Genomic DNA, 24,144 nt, shown 5'->3' on the forward strand with positions numbered 1-24,144 from the left:
AGTTGGGTAGCTTGTAGTTTTATAGCCGTAGACTCCTGCCATTTCATCGCAGGCACAGAGTGGTGCCAGTGGCACCGTGCTCCAAGTGAGAGCAGCCCCGTACAGATTATACAATCAGCACGAACATATGGACAACTATACGACACCCTTATGTGTTCTTTTTACCCTTTTCCAGCAAATGGTTAGTTTGCCATTCATGCCCACAGCCACTGTCTGCCAAAAGAGTATCGTAAAGAAAAATATTTTCACTAAGCAAACAAAACCCGCTATCGCTTAAGCTGCGAATGTTGGTTATTGCTGTTTGCCGAATACAGGCCCTGTACAACGATTGTGCTTTTAGGTACAGTGAAGCTAGACATGAATTTTTTTATGAAATACTTATTGGATACATGCGGTTTGTTAGTTTTGTTATCATATTGTTAGTTCAATTCATTTCCACCTAATATGATATAAGAAGAAATGGCCGAGTAACCCCAGTCATTTCCTTCTCTGAGTTATTCACTGACCCATGATGTCTGTTCAGGTTGCCAAATCGTGTGCATCACGTACCACATTCAATAATGCCACTGCGGAGTAGCTGTATCCTTTGCTTTGTGAATCTCCAAAGCAACGGGCTTTTCTTTGCCACCTTCTGCAGACACTCTCACAAGTAGACTCTTGCGACAAAAACCTTCGTTTGCTAACATCGACCCATTAGAAATAGCTCTGGTACTTGTAATGCTCGTATCTGGAGAACCTGCTCGTTTCCTACAGCTTTTTTAATCCTCATTGTCCAAAACCAGCAACCTACCCAACCTCTTTGCTCCGATTTAGTCTGGATATCCACTTTGTGTGTTCAAACTAATTTGTTCTGGCGCACCCTGAACATTGATCGGCCGCCCCTACATGCCTTTCTAACTGTAGTATAGCGATAATCTGTTGATGCCATTCTACAAAGTACTCTGTTTTGATCACAGTGATTACACTTAACATTCGATACTGTTATTTGGCCTACAGACTATAGCGAATATGTGTTCTTTTATATATAATATACATATATATTTTTTACTGTTCTTTTATTTTTATGTTTTTGCAGGTAAATATATTTTCTTTGAGATGGAGGAGCAAGGTCAGAAGCCAATAATTCAGTTGACAGGTTTCAAGAGCAAAGAAAAGGATGCACTAGTTAAATTACTATTTAAACTTGACTGCACTTTCATTGACACTGAGGTGAGTTAATCATTTCAAGTTCTGTTTTTGACAGAGCTTGTTATGGAATTATATTCAAGTGAGACCAAGTATTCAAAACCTGTAGCGACATTGTATAGTGCAGTTTCTGGTGTCAGGACTCGAAGAGTCCCACTGCACGGAAGGCATTTTTTTCTGAAAAATACGAATTTTGATTTTAGTCATGGAGCCATTATAAGTGCATCTGAAACCCCCTTATCATATGAAAAAGTTCCTTTAATGTTTTTGATCTATGGAAGAATAAGAAAAAAAAATACAGCTGATTATTTTAATGTATGAACTACATTGTGCTTGCCAGAGAAAGTGGCATGGCAACAGGGTATGTAAGAAGTATTTACACCGAATCTTCTCGTAATAACGCAAACTATGTGTGGGGGAGTGTTCCTCAGGTTTGTAGCCATGAGAAAAGGTGAGGAAGTTCTAATAAATATTTTTTGCATAATAATCTTTTAATATAAAAAAAAAGAAAACCTGTATTTTATTGCCACTCTTCTCTTTATAGCAAATTATGGCAATTCAAGGAATAAGATAACATTAGATTAAATCATCTTGCAGAGATGACGGGAAGGGTATGCGACCTTCCTTACGTGTACAGGTAGTGTCTGGTACTGACTACCTGTATTTCCTTAACTTGAAAGGGAGAGTATCCACACTTCTCAGCACTGCTGCAATACATTTAATGGAGCAAACAGGTGATCTAAATAGTGAGTGACCGCACTTCTATATTTTATTTAGAGCACTGCCTGCCAGAAATTTTGCTGTCTTCACTCCATTTCAGCATTAAACAGCACAGTAGTTGAAGGAAGAGAATTGTATGAGGATAAGGGAAGGGGTGAGGGCAAAAGCAAAAATATGGGAGCAGTCCCCGGTTAGAAAAATAAATGTGTGTGCCTGGGAGTGCATGAAGGGCATCTCCCTTTAAAAACAATCATTGGCAGAGCAGATAGATTTCACCTATGCAAGATCTGTTGGCTTTGTCAATGTTTATTTAGACATGTTGCACAGCAGTGCGGGCTGCTGTGAAATACTGCTTAAAGTAAAGTAAAAAACAGTACGACACAGTCAGAGTTGACCGCATCATAGCACTTCATTTCATTAAGGCATGTTGCACAGCAGCTTGTGTACTGTGCAGGGGCGTAACACAGGCCCCCGCGGTGCAGGGAGGCACCCAAGCTCCAGTGAGCCTCCCTCAGCAGAGTACTCTGGCCGGAGAGCTTCAGATTGAGTACGGAGGGGCCCCCTCCACGTACCTTGCAAAGGGGCCCCCCTCAAGTTTGGTTACGCCAGTGGTACTGTGCATTCTGTTTAAATGAACATTGACAAAGCCAAATTGCTCTCGTGGTATGTGATAGCTTTTTGGCATTTTTTTTAACAACAGATTTTATTGAGTTTTCATCATACCCGGCAAACAAAGCACAAATGAAATGCATTAGAAATTGTCTCTGGGGACTGTATAACCCCCTCCCCTACAGTCTGCAGAACATCAGACCAGGAAAAACAATCAATGAAACATTTGTAAAGCGCACTACTCACCCGTGAGGGTCTCAAGGCGCTGGGGGGGGGGGATGTAATGCTGCTACTGCTCGAACAGCCAGGTCTTGAGAAGTCTCCTGAAGGTCAGCAGGTCCTGGGTCTGCTGCAGGTGGATGGAGAGGGTTTTCCATGTCTTGGCGGCGAGGTGGGAGAATGATCTGCCGCCGGCGGTCGGGATGCGTGGAACGGTGGCGAGGGCGAGGTCAGCGGAGCGAGGCTGGCGTTTCGGGGTGTAGAAGGTGAGTCATTTGTTGAGGTATGCTGGTCCGGTGTTGTGGAGTGCCTTGTGAACGTGGGTGAGGAGCTTGAAGGTGATTCTTTTGTTGACGGGGAGCAGGTGTGGCTATGGCGGGGATGTCGAGGATGAGACGTGCAGAGGCATTCTGTATGCATTGTAGTCGTTTCTGGAGTTTGGCTGTGGTTCCCACGTAGAGGGTGTTGCCGTAGTCCAGTCTGCTGCTGACGAGGGCCTGGGTGACCGCCCTTTTGGTTCCAGTGGGGATCCATCTGTAGATCTTGCAGAGCATGAGGAGGGTGTTGAAGCAGGAGGAGGAGGAGACGGCGTTGACTTGCTGGGTCATTGATAGCGATGAGTCTAGGATGAACCCAAGGTTGCATGCCTGGTGGAAGGGTGTCGGTGCAGCTCCCAGTGTTGCCGGCCACCATGAGTCGTCCCAGGCGAAGGGGGTGGAGCCGTGGATGAGGACCTCCGTCTTGTCTAAGTTCAGTTTCAGGCGGCTGTTCTTCATCCATTCGGTAACAGCTTTCATTCCTTCATGGAGGTTGGTGTTGGCGGTGTTGGGGGCCTTGGTGAGGGAGAGGATCAGCTGGGTGTCGTTGGCGTATGAGATGATGTTGAGGTCGTGAGATCCGGCTATGTTGGCGAGCGGTGCCATGTAGACGTTGAAGAGTGTCGTGCTGAGGGATGATCCTTGGGGTACGCCGCAGATGATCTTGGTTGCTTCAGATCGGAATGGAGGGAGGCAGATGCTCTGGGTTCTGCCGGTGAGGAAGGAAGTGGTCCAGTCCAGGGCTTTGTCGCGGATCCCTGCGCTATGGTGGCGTGTGCGTAGGGTGTGGTGGCAGACGGTGTCGAAGGCGCCTGAAAGGTCCAGGAGGATGAGGGCTGCGGTTTCTCCGTGGTCCAGCAGGGTCCGGAGGTCGTCGGTGGCGGCGATGAGGACAGTTTCGGGGCTGTGGTTGCTGCGGAATCCGGATTGTGACTGGTCCAGGGTGTTATTTTCCTCGAGGAAGCGGGTCTGCAGAACATAAGACCAGGAAAAACACTCCTCCCCCTAATGCGCACCAAGCATACTGCAAGAACATTGCATGTAAAGGCCAACAGAATTTCCAGCCACATCTTTTGAACATTGGTACATTAAATAGATAAATCATTCACCACCAGTCGTTCGATGGGATCAAGGGCGGCGGACTGTGACATTGAGGGCAGGTCTATGTCCCTGTACTTATCCCACCGAGACCAAATCTTCCCATGCTTCTGTGGGCACCCCCTCGCCTGGAACACTATAGTCTCCGCTGACATGCACCTGTCCAGGGCCTTTTTCCAGGCGGTTATACAGGGCGAGATGTGTCCTCCTAGTGCTGGGCTATGTCCCGCTTAGCCAAAGTGAAACCCAGAAACAAAAGGGGTCTTTTATACCTGTTGCCCCCGATGTCTTCTGTGCTATGTAAGAGCGCCAATCTAGGGTACGATGGGATATCCCACACCAGAACCAGCCCCAAGCAAGACAATACGCCTGAGCAGAAGGGCTGCAGTGCCCCGCAGCTCCACACTGTATGCAGGAACGACCCCTCGTCCGTATCACAGACGGGACTGTGTTGCCCCCATCTTCCAAAGATGGAGACGCGTGTAGTATACCCTATGGAGGTACTTAAATTGAATTAGCCTATATCTGGTGGAGACGGCGGCGTACCGAGGGCTGGCCAGCTCCTCAGCCCAGTGGTCGTCAGTAAGGGCTGGCAGGTCCACCTCCCAAGCCTGCTATTTGGCTTTGTTAATGTTTTTTGTGGGATTTGTGCGAGGAGTGGGGGCTGAAACATTACACCAGAGCTGCCGACACCTGGCAAATGTGAGGATGATTTCGTAAGCAGTGTCACTATTTAATCAGAATACCACACAGTAGATAAATATTCACAGAAACCCAATTTCCGCCCATTATTTTTTTGGGCACTATATAGTTTTATGAGTAAAATTCTATGTCTGTGCAAAGTTAGTGGCCACCAAATGTACTGTTTGTCATTGACATTGAGCTACCACAAGATGCTTTAGTTACATAAAAAAATCGTCCCTTCTCCTGTGCATTGAAGTTAAGTGGATCGCGAACGTTTGTTTTTCTTAGTAGTCGGTTGTAGTTCTAAAACATTTGGGAATCACCATTCTAGAATATATAAAAAACAGAATTACTTTCTATTACAAATGAAAGGCATGAAACACAGCATGCACAACATGAGTTGAAAGTATAATGAGGGTTCCCCCATTTAGCCTCAAAGAAATCTAGTGCGAGCACTGTGAAAAAGTTCATGGAAAAGGTTTGTACAAGGTATACTGACCTATTCGGATCACAAGTGTTCCCCTCTGGCAAAATGAACTTATGTTATAAATGCACAGGACCTAACCCTTTAAATCTCAAGAGCTAGAGCAAAGACTGCTGTTTCAGTAAACCACTGGTTGTAGCATGTATTTGCAAAGGAGGAGGAATCAAAACAGAAATGATAAAGTTCAGAGATACTGTCAGCTCACTGTGCTTTGATATTTTCCCTGTGCTATGCAAACACATGATGGACTGAATACTGACTAAATCATACATTTACCCCCAGTTAAGGGATCTGGATTAAATCCAGTATTCTTTTGCTCACCATGCCACCCTAGTTTAGACCCAGCCATTGAGAAGGGTCAAGACTGATTTGCATATGGCTGGGTCTAAACTGGAGTGGCGTGGCATGCAAAAAAATAATGGATTTAACCCAGATACGTTTGTTTGGTTCAGCGTTCTGTCCATCATCTGTTCTTTTTGATATTTTCCCTGGTATTCTTGGATCTTCAATCATGGCTATATAAAGAAAACCCCAAAAAGCTAGACCCTGAATGCTAAAAAAAAAACAATCGCCTAGTTCTTCTCCCACTTCACTTAGTACACCTTTAGACAGGTCTTTTGCTAAATTAGAAATGTGTTGGAGATGCTTTAAAGAGAGATGGCATTTCCGGTCAATAACGTGCTCTCTTTCCTGACAGAAACTTGTAGACACAGGACATCCAAGCACCAAAACTAAGAAAACAAAGCAACAAGCAGCAGTAGGCCTGGCGTGAGGCACTTGTCTACTAGGGGAAACCAAGACCAGCAACCAGGAACTGGAAAAAACACTCAAACCCAGGGTCCCAGAAACAAGACTTATGGGATCCAGTGAAATAAGTCACTGGGCATTAGGGAAATCACCCTGGGCCAAAAACAAACAAGAATTTCAGAGCCCGATAACAAAAGCTGAGCTAGGAACAGGGGGTCTCGGGCCCCAAAAAAAATGTCAAGCTATCCTGGCTGAAGACGGCTGATAGCCAGAAACCGGTCCTAGGATGCTTGATTCCGGTCCAGGGAAGACATGGCTTGGCAGTTCGGGCTGGACTGTTCCCATGAGGCACAGTGTCAAGACTGATTTGCATATGTCTGAACTGGGGTGGCTTGGTGAGCAAAATAACGATGGATTAAACCCAGATCTTTGACTGGGGGTGAATGTTTTCCCATTGTGCAACATTCCGTCCATCATCTTGTGTGTTTTGCTGTTCACCCTATGTGGGAAGGGTATGCCCAGACGTGGGTCCCGTGCTGACTAAGCCACTGGAGTCAAGCTATCCTGGCTGAAGACGGCTGATAGCCAGAAACTGGCCCTAGGATGCTTGATTCCGGTCCAGGGAAGACATGGCATGGCAGTTCGGGCTGGACTGTTCCCGTGAGGCACAGGGTCAATACTGATTTGCATATGGCCATGTCTAAACTGGCGTGGCTTGGTGAGCAAAATAACGATGGATTAGACCCAGATCTGTGACTGGGGGTGAATGTTTTGCCATTGTGCGACATTCCGTCCATCATCTTGTTTGTTTTGCTGTTTCAGTAAACCACTGGTAGTAGCATGTATTTGCAAAGGAGGAGGAATCAAAACAGAAATTATAAAGTCAGAGATCCTGTCAGCTCACTGTGCTTTGATATTTTCCCTGTGCTACGCAAACAAATGATGGACTGAATGCTGAATAAATCATATATTTACCCCCAGTTAGGTGATCTGGATTAAATCCAGTATTGTTCTTCTCACCATGCCACCCTAGTTTAGACCCAGCCATTGAGCAGGGACAAGACTGATTTGCATATGGCCGGGTCTAAACTGGAATGGTGTGGCATGCAAAAAACAATGGATTTAACCCAGATCTGAGATTGGGGCAGAAGTTTGTTTGGTTCAGCATTCTGTCCATCATCTGGTCTTTTTGATATTTTCCCTGGTATTCTTAGATCTTCAATCATGGCTTCATAAAGAAAACCCAAAAAAGCTAGACCCCGAATGCTAAAAAAAAAACAATCGCCTAGTTCTTCTCCCACTACACTTAGTACACCTTCAGACAGTCTTTTGCTAAATTAGAAATGCGTTGGAGATTCTTTAAAAGAGAGATGGCATTTCCGGTTAATAACGTGCTCTCTTTCCTGACTGAAACTTGTAGACACAGGACATCCAAGTGCCAAAACTAACAAAACAAAGCAACAGGCAGCAGTAGGCCTGGCGTGAGGCACTTGTCTACTAGGGGAAACCAAGACGAGCAACCAGGAACTGGAAAAAACACTCAAACCCAGGGTCCCAGAAACAAGACTTATGGGATCCAGTGAAATAAGACACTGGGCATTAGGGAAATCACCCTAGGCCAAAAACAAACAAGAATTTCAGAGCCCGATAACAAAAAAAACAAAAGCTGAGCTAGGAACAGGGGGTCTCGGGCGCAGAAAAAAATGTCACCCACCCCACGAAAAAAGCAACATGCCCTGCAAAAGAAAAGCACCAGGCCCTAAAATATAATAACGCATGGACTAAAGAGGGGGTGGGAGGGTTTAAAAGAAGTGCACATAGCCTACAAAGACATGCACTCTTAAAGGCAGTTTGGCTATTGACCAATCTGCCTTTGTAATCTTGGCAGCAACTCAAAAAACAAATAATTCATGCAATGTGCAGTATTTATATAAAGTTTTGAGGTTTAATGGTTAATCTGAAGAGATAACACTCTGTCTGTGGAGCACATAGAAAGGTTGTCAAAATACATCTACCCCTATCCATAAGCCACTCCAACAACTCCCTTCTCATTCCCCTAAAATTGTGTTGCATTTACCATCAGAAGAAAAAGTAAGGTTATCAAGAAATCGCTGAGGGGGGCGTGGCTTGGAGGCCGATGCAGGCAGTAGCGTGAGCGCCGAACTCCGCTAGGAAGGTCTCGTAATTATCCTGTACGGGGACTACCTCGACCCCCCCTACGGCCCTCTGGGATCGGTGACCGTGGGGGACCTACGTGGGAGGAAATCGACCCCTCAAACTGAGTGATTGGAGCCGCTCTGGCGCTTTTCCGGGCTGCGCTCGACACCAGCACCAAAATCAAGATGGTGGCGGAACGGAGATCGGCGGCTCCTTTTCCGCGATGACTGAGCAGTGCTGACCTGCTGCGGGGAGGTGTGGAGCATGGAGGGGTGCGGCCCCTCTCCGCGGCGGCCTGAGAGACCCTTGGGCCCTGCCGGGAGTTGCGACGGAGGGGCTCTGGGGCCATACCCCCCCCCCCTCGCGGCCCACGGAGAGAATGCGGCGGGGGAGCGACGAAGGGACGGCTCCGAGCCCTGGACGCAGCTGCGAGATAGGGGCTGCTTGACCCGGCGCTGGTGAGCGGGGCCGGGCAAACTCGATGCTACTGGCAACGCAGGCGGGTGGATGGCTCTGGGACCGCTGAGTGCTGCGACCCGGCGAGCAGACGAGAGCGGGGACCCTGAGGGTTGTCCTGCCAGCTGAGTGGTGTCGGCCGGGGAGCTGCCGGACAGATAGTAGCCTGTTGAGCCCAGACGCTGGGGGTTGGCCCTGCAATTAATAGTGAGCAGTCCCTGGGGAAGCACCAGCCCATGGGGAGGCCCGAGAGCGACGGGAGGAAGATCACCGCCAGAGCTGGGTTGCACGACGGTCCGGTGGGGATCGGCCCAGCTGGGACAACTTGGAAGGACGAAGCAGGCTGCTGAGGGCCGGAGCGGCGACACTTGCTGGCACTGCACGCCCTGGAGCGAGGAGCATTGCGGCGACCAGGGACTATCTGGGGACTGAGAGTGCGGGCGATGGTGCAGAGGAGGAATATGGGGCCTATGAACGGACTCGGATAGATATGCAGGACACTGGTGGGTCTGCCCAACTGCTGGAGCCAGACTACGGCGCATGCTTAACGGTATAGCACTGGGGCATAGCAAGGGCGAGGAGTCGACCCAGTGGTATAGTGGTCGGTATTGGCCCCCCTCGGATCGCACTATAGTTGCTCCTCAATCACGAACCGTGAGACCCTGTACATTGAACCCTGCGGGAGCGGCCTAGAGATGTTCGATGTGGGAAAACTCAAGGGAAAAAAAGATGGAGCGCAACAACTGTCTGATGCCGAACCCTCGCTCCAACCTGAACAAGAAACACATGACATTCCGCAGGCACCTGACCTGCAGCAGCAGCTGGATAGGATCTTGACGGCCATAGCGGACTCTCGGGCAGCCTTACACCAGGACATTGCGCAGGTGGCAACTGGCCTCGGCCTGTTGCGGGCAGACCACTCTAAACTGGTGGACAGGGTGAAGCAGATGGAGAAGGTGATCCAGAAGGTGGAACCTGCGCAGACTACGTTGAGTGCGACCCTGACAAATGCTTTGGATCGCATTGCGGCCCTGGAGAGACGGGTCCGAGGACGCGGACGGGAGGAATAGGCGGAACAACATCCGTGTGTTGGGTCTGCCAGAAAAGACTGAGGGGCCGGACATGATACGCTACATAGAGGACTGGCTGAGATCGGTGGTTGCTCCTGAGGGACTATCTACCTTTTACACTCTGGAGCGGGCGCATCGAGTCCCGGCAAGGCCGCCACAGCAAGGGAGGCCTCCCCGACCGGTGGTAGTGCGCCTGCTGCACTTTCGAGACAGAGACTTACTGCTCCAGAAAGCTCGCACGGAAGGTCCGTACCATGTGGGTAACAGTAGAGTCACTCTGGAAGTCACAAAGGATAAGGCGTAGACGGCGGGTCCCGCTGAGGCCATCTACATCTCAGACCGAAGTGGAACGCTGGGGTGCGCTAGAGGCGTTGTCGGCCATCTGTGGTGACTTGCCGACGACTCAACTACTGGAATCAGATCTGGAGAGGGACAAGGAGGGCTCGGAGGCTGAGTCGGCCGCATCTGGCAGTGTACACTTGCCGCTGGTCACGCCTGGCACGGCTGATGAACTCCTGGATGAGTAACATTTCCACTTTACGTGAATATTGTGGGGCTGTTGTAATTAAGAACAAGTGAGAGGACGACGCCCAGATTTTGCTATGATGTTCCGTGTGGCTGGGGGGGGGGGGGTAGGGGCGTGAGCTTGAACCTATGGTGACGCAGAGGGAGGGTGGCTAAAAGTAGGAAGGCACCGGTCGCAGGCAAGTGGGGGGTTAATGATATTAAGTTTCATGGGACCTTCGCGGTGCTGTTTGGGCATTGCTTTATTTGATTGCTTGTTTGCTTGGCTCTATCCAACCCCCACTGGATGGTCCCCAGTTAGTACGCCTTTACCAATTTAAGGGCAATTGTTGGGTTAGTTTGGACGGGATTGCTATGTTGGTGCCTGTTCTGGGGGGGAGGGTAATGCAGAGGGCGGTTTGGGATTGTTGGGGCTCAGGGATGTTAGAATTGGGAATTGTGACTCACCGGCGTGGTTAGGGAACAATAGCGTCTTTTGGTGCTTTGTGTTACAAAACAATGAGTCCATCACCTGATGTGAAATGTATGACTTGGAATGTGCGGGGGCTACACTCTATGCAGCGTAGATCTAAAGTACCCTCTTTCCTGGTGCGTAGGGGCGCGCAAATCGTTTTTTTGCAAGAAACACACCTGACCAGAGCTGAGGGACTGGCATTGCAGCGTAGATGGCGGAGGCAGCTCTATTATACTACCTACTCAGCGTATGCGAGGGGAGCACTGATCTGGGTCAGGGCCCGGGTCCCCTTCCAGTTGACAGACCAGCTGATAGACCCAGAGGGCCGTTATGTGGTGGTTAGGGGACGCCTGCATGGGAGAGATGTGACCCTCTGTAGCGTTTATGCCCCTAATGTGGATCAGGCAACCTTCTTTGCACACATGTCCGATACCTTGGCTGACTATTTCACAACTCCAATATTGTTGGGAGGGGACTTCAACTCCATTGCAGATGTGGAAATGGATAGATCCCATCCCCCGTTGGCGGCTGCCTCAATCCATAAACTCTCGTGGGAGTGCGGAAGACACTGTTGCGGGAGATAGGTACTGCAGAAGAAACTCTTAGGAGTGCGTTTTGAATGGAGACCATGGTGCAGACAGCCGGGCGGTGGTCCTTTCAGTAGATATTGCGAAAGCGTTTGACACCTTGGAGTGGCCCTACCTGTTCTCGGTTATGAGAGCCTTTGGGCTTGGAGAGGGATATGTCCGCTGGACGGAAATTCTGTATTCATCGGTGTGCGCCAGAGTGCGGGTAGGAGCGGTCATCTCCTCCTCGAACCCAGTAGGGCGAGGCACCCGACAGGGATGCCCTCTCTTCCCTCTATTATTCGCTCTGGCTATAGAGCCGTTAGCTATTCGTGCCCGATTGGGACAAGCTTTTCAGGGCCTACGCCTTCGGGGCAGGACGCACTTTATTTCATTATATGCAGATGACCTCTTGATGTTCTCAGAGAACGCTGGAGAGGCATTGGAGGGGGCGCGAGCCCTCCTCCGCTGGTTCGGGGACATCTCTGATTTGAGAGTCAATTGGGGAAAACCTGTGTCTTTCTGGTGGTTCAAACGTCTACACCCCCCTCGACTGCACATGACATCACGTGGGAGCCTCGTTGCCTCCCCTATCTAGGGACGCATATTTACCATAACCTGGATGACCTGCTCGACGGTAATATTGGGAGTTCTATGAGTGGGCTTAGTGGCAGCATGCAATTTTGGGGAATGTTGCCGTTGTCGGTGGCGGGCCGGGTAGCACTCTTGAAGATGGTGGCACTCCCCCGACTGCTCTATTATTTTCGCACATTGCTGGTATGGATACCTGTGGCCCTTTTCCGGCAACTTCGCTCTATGGTGAGCAGTTTTATCTGGGGGAATGGGAGGAGACGAGTGGCGTTGGACACACTGATGCGGCCCAGGGCGGAGGGGGGCCTCGCTGCCCCAGATTTTGAACTTTATTACCTAGCTGCGCAGTTTCATAACCTTACTCAGGTAATCGCACAGGAGTTTAGAGGACCTGAACGGGAAGTGGAACCGGACGTGCCACGGCACGTCCTGTCCTTCGTGGTGTTACAACAAAGACTGCATGTAGACTCGTTGACAGTAGAGGAAGGCACACTGAGGCTTTGCTGGAAACGCTACCATAACTGAATAGGAGTGTGGCGCCCTTACGCACCAGAGATACCACTGGGCATGTGTACAGCACTTCCGCATGGTGGGGATTGGTCGGCTCTGGCAGAGTGGGATACCCTTGGGTTGCAAGTTGTGGGAGATTTATATGGAGATGGCGCCTTATTACCTTATGATGAGTTACAGGAGAGATTTGGACTCCCACGGGGTCACTACTTAATCCATGCGGCCCTGATAGCTGCCGTTCAGAAATATTGGGGAATGGGCTTGTCCGAACCTCCGGTGAGTGCGGTATGCCAATATGTTACGATGTCGGCGGGCACCTACAAGGCTGTCACTTGCTTGTATGGCCGTATGCTTGAGGAGGGGTTGCAGCCACTGCCGAGGCTCTGATCCCACTGGGAGGCTGACATGATAGGGAAATTCCTGAATTGGCCTGGAAGCACATAGTTAAGAGGACATGGAAGGGCACCAGAAATGCTTGATTTCAGTTAGTTCATTTCTTCATATTGCATAGGGCGTATACCTTACCCCGGAGAAGATCAATCAGTATTTCCATGTAGATGACGCACAGTGCCCACGTTGTAAATTGAGAGATGTGAATCTTTTGCATATACTATGGGCTTGCCCACAGTTGGGTACTTACTGGGAGGATATTATGGCATTATTAGATGAAATTACGGAACGGCACTTTACACCAGATAAAGGAACCTGTCTCTTACACTGGTTCCCCCACACTAGCAAGACAAAATTAACAAACAAGTTTCTGGACTTGGGTTTAGTGTTGGCCAAAAGGGAGATTACGTCCCATTGGAAGAACCAGAGGGGCCCCAGTTTTACTAGATGGAGGGCTGCGCTGCTTATGTGGGCGGGGAGCGAGAGTGTGGTTTGTATGCAGCAGGCTCAGAGGTCTCACAATGACAAAGCACTGGAAGCGGCGCGGGCATGGGAGGCCCTGGTGGAGGAGCTGAAGGCACCTGAGACAGAATCTGGCTCGGAACGGAGTGTACCTGCTGGGAGCGGTGACTTCTAAATTGACTTCCCCTATAGCCACGATGGGGAAACACACGGACAGGAGTGCCCCAGCGCCTCCATTATAGTCATAGTATTCTATATTGGTGTATATCTAATACCATGTTTAAGCTCAGTTTTGGTGACTTGTGGAAATATTACAAAGCGTTGTTTGATGGACACGCCGGTGAGTCGCAAGGGGTGGGGGGAGGTCGGAGGAAGGGGGGTGCAGGGTGACCTGTTATTGTTTTGGTGGTATGGTATGACATATGGTGCTGGCTCCAGTACTCTGGAGATTGAGTTACATGCCTCGCAACGGAGTCAATTGAACCTATTTAGTCTATTTGCTTGATTGTTTTAAATGGAGGTATTGCTAAATGGCATATATTGATATGTGCGCCACGATATGGCTGAGCTTAATTGTAACCTGGATGGTCACCTTGTACTATTGTTGTTTAAGGAAAATAATAAAAAATATTTCAAATAAAAAAAAAATCAAGAAATCGCTGCCTTTTTCCGTGACCAACAAGGTTAGCACTGTGCGCTTCACTTCCTTCCAAGGACCAACTGATCTTGTTTGTGGAAGGAAAGCTTGTCTAGATAAATCCATTTCACTCATGGATAACCCTGGCCTGAGTAGCAGTTTATCCAACCCAGTTCTCTTCTGATATCCTTCTCGCCTTCTGTCCTTCTTGTCAGGATAAATTAATACATTTGTCCAACATGCATTGGATTAAACATCAACTGGTAATCCATGGTGGATCGGGCCTATTCAGCAATACTCCTAGAGTGATTCCCTCCTCTTTGCTCCCATTCTGCATGACTCCACCCCTACACCTCTCTCAGTTTTCGCTTCTGGGATCTAGTTCATGAGTAAATGTACCAGGGCCGTAATGCCTTTAGGGTCGACTGCCTGGCCATTTCAAGGGGAAGGTGACCCTGAAGACCTTTATAAATCTGCACAGATATTAAAGATGGAAAGCAATAAAGACCATTGTATGTCCATCTGACGTACAGTGAACACGGGTTGTGCAGCAAGTCCAGGGCAGTGTACCTTTGTGGGCTGGGCAGATCATCTAACATTACTTCGGACAGCATGGTCAAGGACAGCCACACTATCCTACTGGACTTTACCTTAACAGGAAACAAAGCATTACTCCTTCAAAGTATCACAATTACTCTGTATCTTCTTAATATTAAAAATGTTTTGTATGGTGCTTTTCATCCAAAGTGCTTTTACCTTGACTAGCTGTAGATAAATGTCATTACTCTTTTAAACGGCTACTTACTTAATTGTTCTCACCATGCTGATTTCACCATGCCAGATTATAAGCATGCTACTCAAAGATTATATACAGATTTGAGGAGTGGGTCTTTAACCCACAGAGGTTTATTAAAAATGTGTGAAAGCTGAGGAAAGCCTGCAACATTCCACGTGTGGCACGCAGATCCCTGGGGACCTCCTTTTCTGTAATCTGGCGGGGCAGCCCCTTCTGCTACTGCAACTTTCCAGAAGCCTCCTGACGTTGGGGGAGCAAGTGACCCTGCTGCCCTGCCGTGCATCCCAGGGCTGCATCCCCCGCTCCCACAAGCACTGGCCATCATAACTAGGGGCAACTGCAAACCTCGAGGGCCCAGGGGCCGCTGATGAGGATAACAGGGGGCCCGAATCCCTCCCCACTGGAGCTGCTGTGCTGCCATCACTGTGGGATCAGACTAAACAAGGGCCTCCCCGTGAGAGCCTCCTCCCATGGGCACTACGGGGACCGCAAGAGGCTGCGCAGGACGGCACCGACGCGGAGGCATATCCTGTGGCCCGGCTGAGTTATGCAAGCAGCTAGGGGCAAGACAGAGCTTAAAATTCAAGGCCACACAATCCAACTTTCCCAGGATCTGTCACCTGTCACCCTCTGAAAACTTAGCAACTTCAAACCCATCACTGACAAGGTGCATACCAAAGGTATCCACTATCAGTCGGGCCACCCTTTTGCATTTCTATTCCAGTGGGAGGGCATGTGCCGCTCAATACACTTGATGACAGAAGCCAAGGCATTACTGGTGTTACCGGACGATCCTCCGACCAGGGATGAACCACCCCACCCAGGTTCCTCAAAACGTGATCTTAAACCTAAAGGGGTTACTATCCCCCAGCATCGACCAAACAGACAACACGCAGATCTATCATCCCAAGACGCGAAGAAAGACATCATTAAACGTCTACGCACCCTCAGCACGGAACCTTCCTTGCTCGACAGCTGGCTCTTGTTTGATCGTGCGATGGCTTAAATATGGACACGAGTACAATGCACAGAACATACTACCACGTACCCCTCTTATCAAACTATCACTTAAGATGGGCCTCTGGTGTGTGGGGGGGGGGGGGGGGGGGGGCAGTGGACCATGATGATCGGGTTCTGTTGTCCGTCCTGCGTTGCTGATGGCCACCCCCCATAGACTTTCTAGAGGGTGACTCGTCCTGAAGGATAGGTACGCCTTGGTGCATATCTCCACAAACAGAAGAAGTCCTAGTTATACCATGTTGGTCCTCTGCTGTTATTTGTTGTATTTTGTTTTTCCTCGCAGGTTGCACACTAAACAACGTAAGGCAAAGACGAGGGGATACTTACTATCATAAGCGGCTGGGAGGGGATGGAGCCGGGTATGGCGGATAATGCTGAGGCATTAGATGGGCCTAGCGCAGAGCTACAATCAAGCTGGGAAAATGTGCAAGGATTAACCACAGCAAAGACAGGTGGCGTAGGAAGCTGGGATTGCCTTTTCCACCCTGGCCAGCATGTGTACCCCTGCCCGCTGTCTGCCCATCCAAACAAACCCCCAGCACACTCGTTGACCACCCACTCACCATGGTTGATCTCAAGCTGCTCTCCCTAAACATGCGGGGGTAAGCTCCCCGAACAAGCGGAAACAAATATGGCGTTATGTGTTGCAACACGACCCAGATGTCCTAATGCTTCAAGAGACCCATCTGGTAAAGCCTGACCTTCACCACATGACACCCAAAATATCCTAAAAACACAGTTGATGGACAGAATGTAGAACAATGTCATACATTCACCCCAGTACAAGGATCTGGGCCTAAATCCATCGTTTTTTTTGCACTCCACACCACCCTGGGTTAGACACTGGCTATATGCAAATCAGCTCTGACCCTGTGCCTCATGGGAACAGTCCAGTCCGAACTACCAAGCCATGTCTTTCCCAGACCGGAATCAAGCATCCAAGGACCGGTTTCTGGCTATCAGCCTTCATTCAGCCTGGATAGCTTGACTCCAGTGGTGTGGAGAGCCTGGGACTCACGTCTGAGCATACCCAGCCCACTCGGGGTGAAAATTGCAAAAAACACAGTTGATGGACAGAATGTAGAACAATGTCATACATTCACCCCACTACAAGGATCTGGGCCTAAATCCATCGTTTTTTTGCACTCCACACCACCCTGAGTTAGACACTGGCTATATGCAAATCAGCTCTGACCCTGTGCCTCATGGGAACAGTCCAGTCCGAACTACCAAGCCATGTCTTTCCCAGACCGGAATCAAGCATCCAAGGACCGGTTTCTGGCTATCAGCCTTCATCAGCCTGGATAGCTTGACTCCAGTGGTGTGGAGAGCCTGGGACTCACGTCTGAGCATACCCAGCCCACTCGGGGTGAAAATTGCAAAAAACACAGTTGATGGACAGAATGTAGAACAATGTCATACATTCACCCCAGTACAAGGATCTGGGCCTAAATCCATCGTTTTTTTCACTCCACACCACCCTGGGTTAGACACTGGCTATATGCAAATCAGCTCTGACCCTGTGCATATGGCCATGTCTGAACTGGGGTGGCAGAGTGGGCTAAAGAACGGTGATGGATTAAACCCAGATCTGTTGACTGGGTGTGAGTGTTTGATTGGTTGAGATGCTCCGTCCATCACCACCCCCTTTTGTACCACTTTGTTAGCCATAAGTTGGCAGGGTATGCTCAGACGTGAGTCCTTTGCTCACTTTGCCACTGGATTCAAGCAAGCCAGGCTGAAGACGGCTGAAAAGCCAGAAACCGGTCCTCGAAAGCTTGCTTTCGGTCCAGGGAAGGCATGGCTTGGCAGTTCGGGCTGGACTGTTCCCATGAGGCACAGGGTCAGACTGATTTGCATATGGCCATGTCTGAACTGGGGTGGCAGAGTGGGCTAAAGAACTGTGATGGATTAAACCCAGATCCGTTGACTGGGTGTGAGTGTTTGATTGGTTGAGATGCTCCGTCCATCACCACCCCCTTTTGTACCACTTTGTTCGCCATAAGTTGGCAGGGTATGCTCAGACGTGAGTCCCTTGCTCACTTTGCCACTGGATTCAAGCAAGCCAGGCTGAAGACGGCTGAAAAGCCAGAAACCGGTCCTCGAAAGCTTGCTTTCGGTCCAGGGAAGGCATGGCTTGGCAGTTCGGGCTGGACTGTTCCCATGAGGCACAGGGTCAGACTGATTTGCATATGGCCATGTCTGAACTGGGGTGGCAGAGTGGGCTAAAGAACTGTGATGGATTAAACCCAGATCTGTTGACTGGGTGTGAGTGTTTGATTGGTTGAGATGCTCCGTCCATCACCACCCCCTTTTGTACCACTTTGTTCGCCATAAGTTGGCAGGGTATGCTCAGACGTGAGTCCCTTGCTCACTTTGCCACTGGATTCAAGCAAGCCGGGCTGAAGACGGCTGAAATGCCAGAAACCGGTCCTCGGAAGATTGTTTCCGGTCCAGGGAAGGCATAGCTTGGCAGTTCGGGCTGGACTGTTCCCATGAGGCACAGGGTCAGACTGATTTGCATATGGCCATGTCTGAACTGGGGTGGCAGAGTGGGCTAAAGAACGGTGATGGATTAAACCCAGATCTGTTGACTGGGTGTGAGTGTTTGATTGGTTGAGATGCTCCGTCCATCACCACCCCCTTTTGTACCGCTTTGTTCGCCATAAGTTGGCAGGGTATGCTCAGATGTGAGTCCCTTGCTCACTTTGCCACTGGATTCAAGCAAGCCGGGCTGAAGACTGCTGAAATGCCAGAAACCGGTCCTCGGAAGCTTGTTTCCGGTCCAGGGAAGGCATGGCTTGGCAGTTCGGGATGGACTGTTCCCATGAGGCACAGGGTCAGACTGATTTGCATATGGCCATGTCTGAACAGGGGTGGCAGAGTGGGCTAAAGAACGGTGATGGATTAAACCCAGATCTGTTGACTGGGTGTGAGTGTTTGATTGGTTGAGATGCTCCGTCCATCACCACCCCCTTTTGTACCACTTTGTTCGCCATAAGTTGGCAGGGTATGCTCAGACGTGAATCCCTTGCTCACTTTGCCACTGGATTCAAGCAAGCCGGGCTGAAGACGGCTGAAATGCAAGAAACCGGTCCTCGGAAGCTTGTTTCCGGTCCAGGGAAGGCATGGCTTGGCAGTTCGGGCTGGACTGTTCCCATGAGGCACGGGGTCAGACTGATTTGCATATGGCCATGTCTGAACTGGGGTGGCAGAGTGGGCTAAAGAACGGTGATGGATTAAACCCAGATCTGTTGACTGGGTGTGAGTGTTTGATTGGTTGAGATGCTCCGTCCATCACCACCCCCTTTTGTACCACTTTGTTCGCCATAAGTTGGCAGGGTATGCTCAGACGTGAGTCCCTTGCTCACTTTGCCACTGGATTCAAGCAAGCCGGGCTGAAGACGGCTGAAATGCCAGAAACCGGTCCTCGGAAGCTTGTTTCCGGTCCAGGGAAGGCATGGCTTGGCAGTTCGGGCTGGACTGTTCCCATGATGCACAGGGTCAGACTGATTTGCATATGGCCATGTCTGAACTGGGGTGGCAGAGTGGGCTAAAGAACGGTGATGGATTAAACCCAGATCTGTTGACTGGGTGTGAGTGTTTGATTGGTTGAGATGCTCCGTCCATCACCACCCCCTTTTGTACCGCTTTGTTCGCCATAAGTTGGCAGGGTATGCTCAGATGTGAGTCCCTTGCTCACTTTGCCACTGGATTCAAGCAAGCCGGGCTGAAGACTGCTGAAATGCCAGAAACCGGTCCTCGGAAGCTTGTTTCCGGTCCAGGGAAGGCATGGCTTGGCAGTTCGGGATGGACTGTTCCCATGAGGCACAGGGTCAGACTGATTTGCATATGGCCATGTCTGAACAGGGGTGGCAGAGTGGGCTAAAGAACGGTGATGGATTAAACCCAGATCTGTTGACCGGGTGTGAGTGTTTGATTGGTTGAGATGCTCCGTCCATCACCACCCCCTTTTGTACCACTTTGTTCGCCATAAGTTGGCAGGGTATGCTCAGACGTGAATCCCTTGCTCACTTTGCCACTGGATTCAAGCAAGCCGGGCTGAAGACGGCTGAAATGCAAGAAACCGGTCCTCGGAAGCTTGTTTCCGGTCCAGGGAAGGCATGGCTTGGCAGTTCGGGCTGGACTGTTCCCATGAGGCACGGGGTCAGACTGATTTGCATATGGCCATGTCTGAACTGGGGTGGCAGAGTGGGCTAAAGAACGGTGATGGATTAAACCCAGATCTGTTGACTGGGTGTGAGTGTTTGATTGGTTGAGATGCTCCGTCCATCACCACCCCCTTTTGTACCACTTTGTTCGCCGTAAGTTGGCAGGGTATGCTCAGACGTGAGTCCCTTGCTCACTTTGCCACTGGATTCAAGCAAGCCGGGCTGAAGACGGCTGAAATGCCAGAAACCGGTCCTCGGAAGCTTGTTTCCGGTCCAGGGAAGGCATGGCTTGGCAGTTCGGGCTGGACTGTTCCCATGAGGCACAGGGTCAGACTGATTTGCATATGGCCATGTCTGAACTGGGGTGGCAGAGTGGGCTAAAGAACGGTGATGGATTAAACCCAGATCTGTTGACTGGGTGTGAGTGTTTGATTGGTTGAGATGCTCCGTCCATCACCACCCCCTTTTGTACCACTTTGTTCGCCATAAGTTGGCAGGGTATGCTCAGACGTGAGTCCCTTGCTCACTTTGCCACTGGATTCAAGCAAGCCGGGCTGAAGACGGCTGAAATGCCAGAAACCGGTCCTCGGAAGCTTGTTTCCGGTCCAGGGAAGGCATGGCTTGGCAGTTCGGGCTGGACTGTTCCCATGAGGCACAGGCTCAGACTGATTTGCATATGGCCATGTCTGAACTGGGGTGGCAGAGTGGGCTAAAGAACGGTGATGGATTAAACCCAGATCTGTTGACTGGGTGTGAGTGTTTGATTGGTTGAGATGCTCCGTCCATCACCACCCCCTTTTGTACCACTTTGTTCGCCATAAGTTGGCAGGGTATGCTCAGACGTGAGTCCCTTGCTCACTTTGCCACTGGATTCAAGCAAGCCGGGCTGAAGACGGCTGAAATGCCAGAAACCGGTCCTCGGAAGCTTGTTTCCGGTCCAGGGAAGGCATGGCTTGGCAGTTCGGGCTGGACTGTTCCCATGAGGCACAGGGTCAGACTGATTTGCATATGGCCATGTCTGAACTGGGGTGGCAGAGTGGGCTAAAGAACGGTGATGGATTAAACCCAGATCTGTTGACTGGGTGTGAGTGTTTGATTGGTTGAGATGCTCCGTCCATCACCACCCCCTTTTGTACCACCCAAAATATCCTAAGCGGCACTGGGAATACAGAACTTCTAAAACATTAGGAGTGGGTATCCTCTGTAAAGCTAGCTTTTATACCTATGTAGTCAGAGACCCGGGATAGGGAGGGTCATTACCTGTACCACATATAAAGAGGGACATTGATGACTGCGGGCTGATCGATGCATGACGTTATAAACACCCTGATGTGAGAGGCTACTCCTTTTACTCACATGTGCACACTTCCTATTCTCGTAATTGTGCCTTTGTCTCCCCTTCCATCCTATACCGCCTCGACACAGTGGAACTCTCAGACATCTCTATCTCCAACCACGCCTACCTAGAACCCACCTGGGATACTGTTGTATCCATTCCTGAGCACACCGGCGCTGGCGTTTACCCCCACACCTGCTGCGCGATCCAGTGGACATAGAAGAGATACGCATGGGAATGACTGACTATTTTCTCCTCAGTGTGCTACCTGAGATCTCCTTGCATACACTCTGGGACATGTTTAAACCTACCATTAGGTGCAAAAGAACGACAATCGCTATAGCATGGGGGCGGGAGGCGAAACTGGTGAAATCTAAACTTACAGCTGAGATTAAGCAGCTAGAGCACCTGGACAAGGCGGCCCCCACCGAAGAATCAAAAGGCCACCGGCCTTGCTGCGTGGTCAATTGAGCTGTCATCGCACAGGCAAAGCAGAGTGTACCCTTCTGTCCCTACATCAGAGATACTATAAGGATGGTGATAAAGTAGGTAAGCTCCTCGTCCGTAAGCTGCAGCATCTGCGCGCTAGGTCACACATTGCCAAAATACAAGTAGGGAACACAGACTGGGCGACTGCGGAGAGTGATAAACTAGAGGCTTTCCGGAACTACTATCAGGAACTGTACTCTCGTGAAGAACCTTCCCCCTCAAGACATCACTCATTCCTCTCTGAATGTGACTGACAGTCCTTATCTCCACACCATTCTACCCTCCTAGACAACCCATCACGGCAGAAGAACTGCACGTTGCACTTCGGAACTTCCCCTTAGGCAAAGCTCTCGGACCAGACAGGCTTCTGGTACTCTTTCACCACCTATTTCTTCCCCATTTGCAAGACCACCTTCTACTCCTGTTCAATTCTTTCTCACAAGACACTGGTCTTACCCCCACAATGGCGGAGATCTCTCTTATACCTAAAGTGGGGAAAGACCCTGCAAAATGCTCCTCGTACCGCCCATTAGCCCATCTCAGTATATATGCCAAGCTTGTTACTAAAATACTAGCTACCCGCCTCGATCCGTATCTCCCTGCCCTCATTAATCCCAATAAGGTAGGTTTTATTCACAAACAACAAGAGGCAGATAACGTCCGGCGTATAGCCCATTTTGTAGGGTAGACTGGACATATCCTCAAGCGGAATTAATCATAATCTCGCCACACCCTTGTCAGCAGTATATCATGCACTGTTTGAATAATGTACCTTTTTAATGCTGATTTTTTGTATATTCATCTAATGCATATTGAATATTATGACTGAACATTTCATGCATTGTAATTTGGAAATACAAATATTTTTAATATTATGTGGTTTTTAATATAAATGTATATCCTTTTTTTAAATATACAATAAACCAAGTACTTTTGCATTTGCTTTGTTTGTTTGACAATTTACTTGCTAGGCCTCTGTATGATACATTTATGTACTGCTCAGATTGTCTAGGGAGATACCTACACACCATATCCTCAAGCGGTACTGCACAAAATAGGCCTTTGGCAGGTCTTCATCTCTAAAGTAATGGCGTCATACATTGCTCCGACCGCCTACATCCGAGTAAACGGAGGGCCACAATTTTGATATCGCTGCACCGAGGCACACAATAGGGATGCCGAGGCATACAGTTTGGCTGCCAGATGCAGAAGATCAACTAGTTCTGTCTGTAGATGACCTCCTCCTTACTCTAACCCAGCCCGACACCTTGCTCCCTAGTATTGTAGAAATCTTGCAGACCTTTGAGGCTGTCTCTGGCTTCAAGATCAACATGACTAAGTAATTTGACCTTACCTCATGGTCCCGAGACAACTGGTCCTCTCTTCGTCGCTCGATCCTGATGGACCTACAGAGGTGGAAGCCTCTCCATATCTCCTGGCTAGGACGTGTTAACGCCATTAAAATTAACATCCTTCCGCAGGTCCTGTATATGTACCAGATATTGCCCACATTGATCCCGCTGGAGGCTATTCAAAGCCTCCAGAGGGACCTGCGTGCCTTTATATGGAATGTGAAGCAACCCTGCATAGCTCACTCGCTTCTGATGCTGCCGTGCGACAGGGGGAGCTCAGCGTGCCCAAACTTGTTGGAATATTATTGGGCTGCACATTTGAGCTATATCCCAGAGTCGGTTGTATGCGAATGTGAAAAGCACTGTCTTCACATGGACCGAGTGGCAGAATGCTGGCTCCCGTGGGATCTTACTTGTCTCCCTAAAAGAGCTCGCCCATGCAGCGCTTAAGTCACAACTCTGACCAGGACGGAATTAGAAATCTGGGATAGAATAGGCCTAAAGTGGGGTCTACCATGTTCCCTTCCCCTAATAACCTCATAGCGTGCAACCCTGACTTCCTCTCATGCCTGTGCGAAACTCACATTTCGCAACTGGGAGACGGGGACTGCCGGACCCTAAAGGAGCTTTTCGTGGGAGACACCATTAAGTCTTTCAAAGACTGTAGGACCGAATTCGCACTCACGGCCACAGCCTCCATATGTGGCTTTGGGCATTACACCCAGGGGTACATGCGGAAGCTGTTTGCCCTTTCACCCTTTTAGAGAAGCTAGTACGTGCCTTCTATCGCACCACAGGGCTGATCTCAACACTCGGCTCCCAGCTGCACCCATAACTATCAAACCATCTGGCACAACGCTACACCCGAGGGAATAACCACCACACAATGGGAAACACTATGGCATGACATCCCAAAACCTATTGCACTCTCTCCTCCTGTGAGACTGTGTATATGCTGATGTTCCAATGGTATTGTTGTATGGCATTTTAGATTCCGAATGAATTTTCCCGATTCATGCCCTTATATAGGTACAATTCGCGTTACCCTTATATAGGCATTGAAATGAAGCCCTTATTTAGGCATAGCCCATGCTACCC

At 49.6% G+C, this 24,144-nt stretch overlaps 1 protein-coding gene across 8 annotated transcripts in view; it reads left to right on the plus strand.

Annotated features, from left to right (window-relative positions):
- SLF1 (SMC5/6 complex localization factor 1) overlaps positions 1 to 24,144 on the plus strand; it is a 786,836-nt gene that overhangs the window by 323 nt on the left and 762,369 nt on the right. For 5 of the 8 annotated variants that reach the window (XR_013607070.1, XM_078675393.1, XM_078675387.1 and 2 more), the window contains exons 1-2: positions 108 to 181; positions 1,076 to 1,209. Coding sequence is in view for 7 of the 8 variants with exons in the window: in XM_078675393.1 (XP_078531519.1) it covers positions 151 to 181; positions 1,076 to 1,209 (165 nt within the window). In the remaining variant the exon portion in view is untranslated. Of the gene's footprint in view, positions 1 to 107; positions 182 to 1,075; positions 1,210 to 24,144 lie in introns of those variants that run through there. The other 3 variants (XM_078675388.1, XM_078675391.1, XM_078675389.1) reach the window with 1 other exon arrangement.

The sequence above is a fragment of the Lissotriton helveticus genome, chromosome 2_1 (genome assembly GCF_964261635.1).
Source record: "Lissotriton helveticus chromosome 2_1, aLisHel1.1, whole genome shotgun sequence".
In the NCBI taxonomy this organism is placed as follows: Eukaryota; Metazoa; Chordata; class Amphibia; order Caudata; family Salamandridae; genus Lissotriton; species Lissotriton helveticus.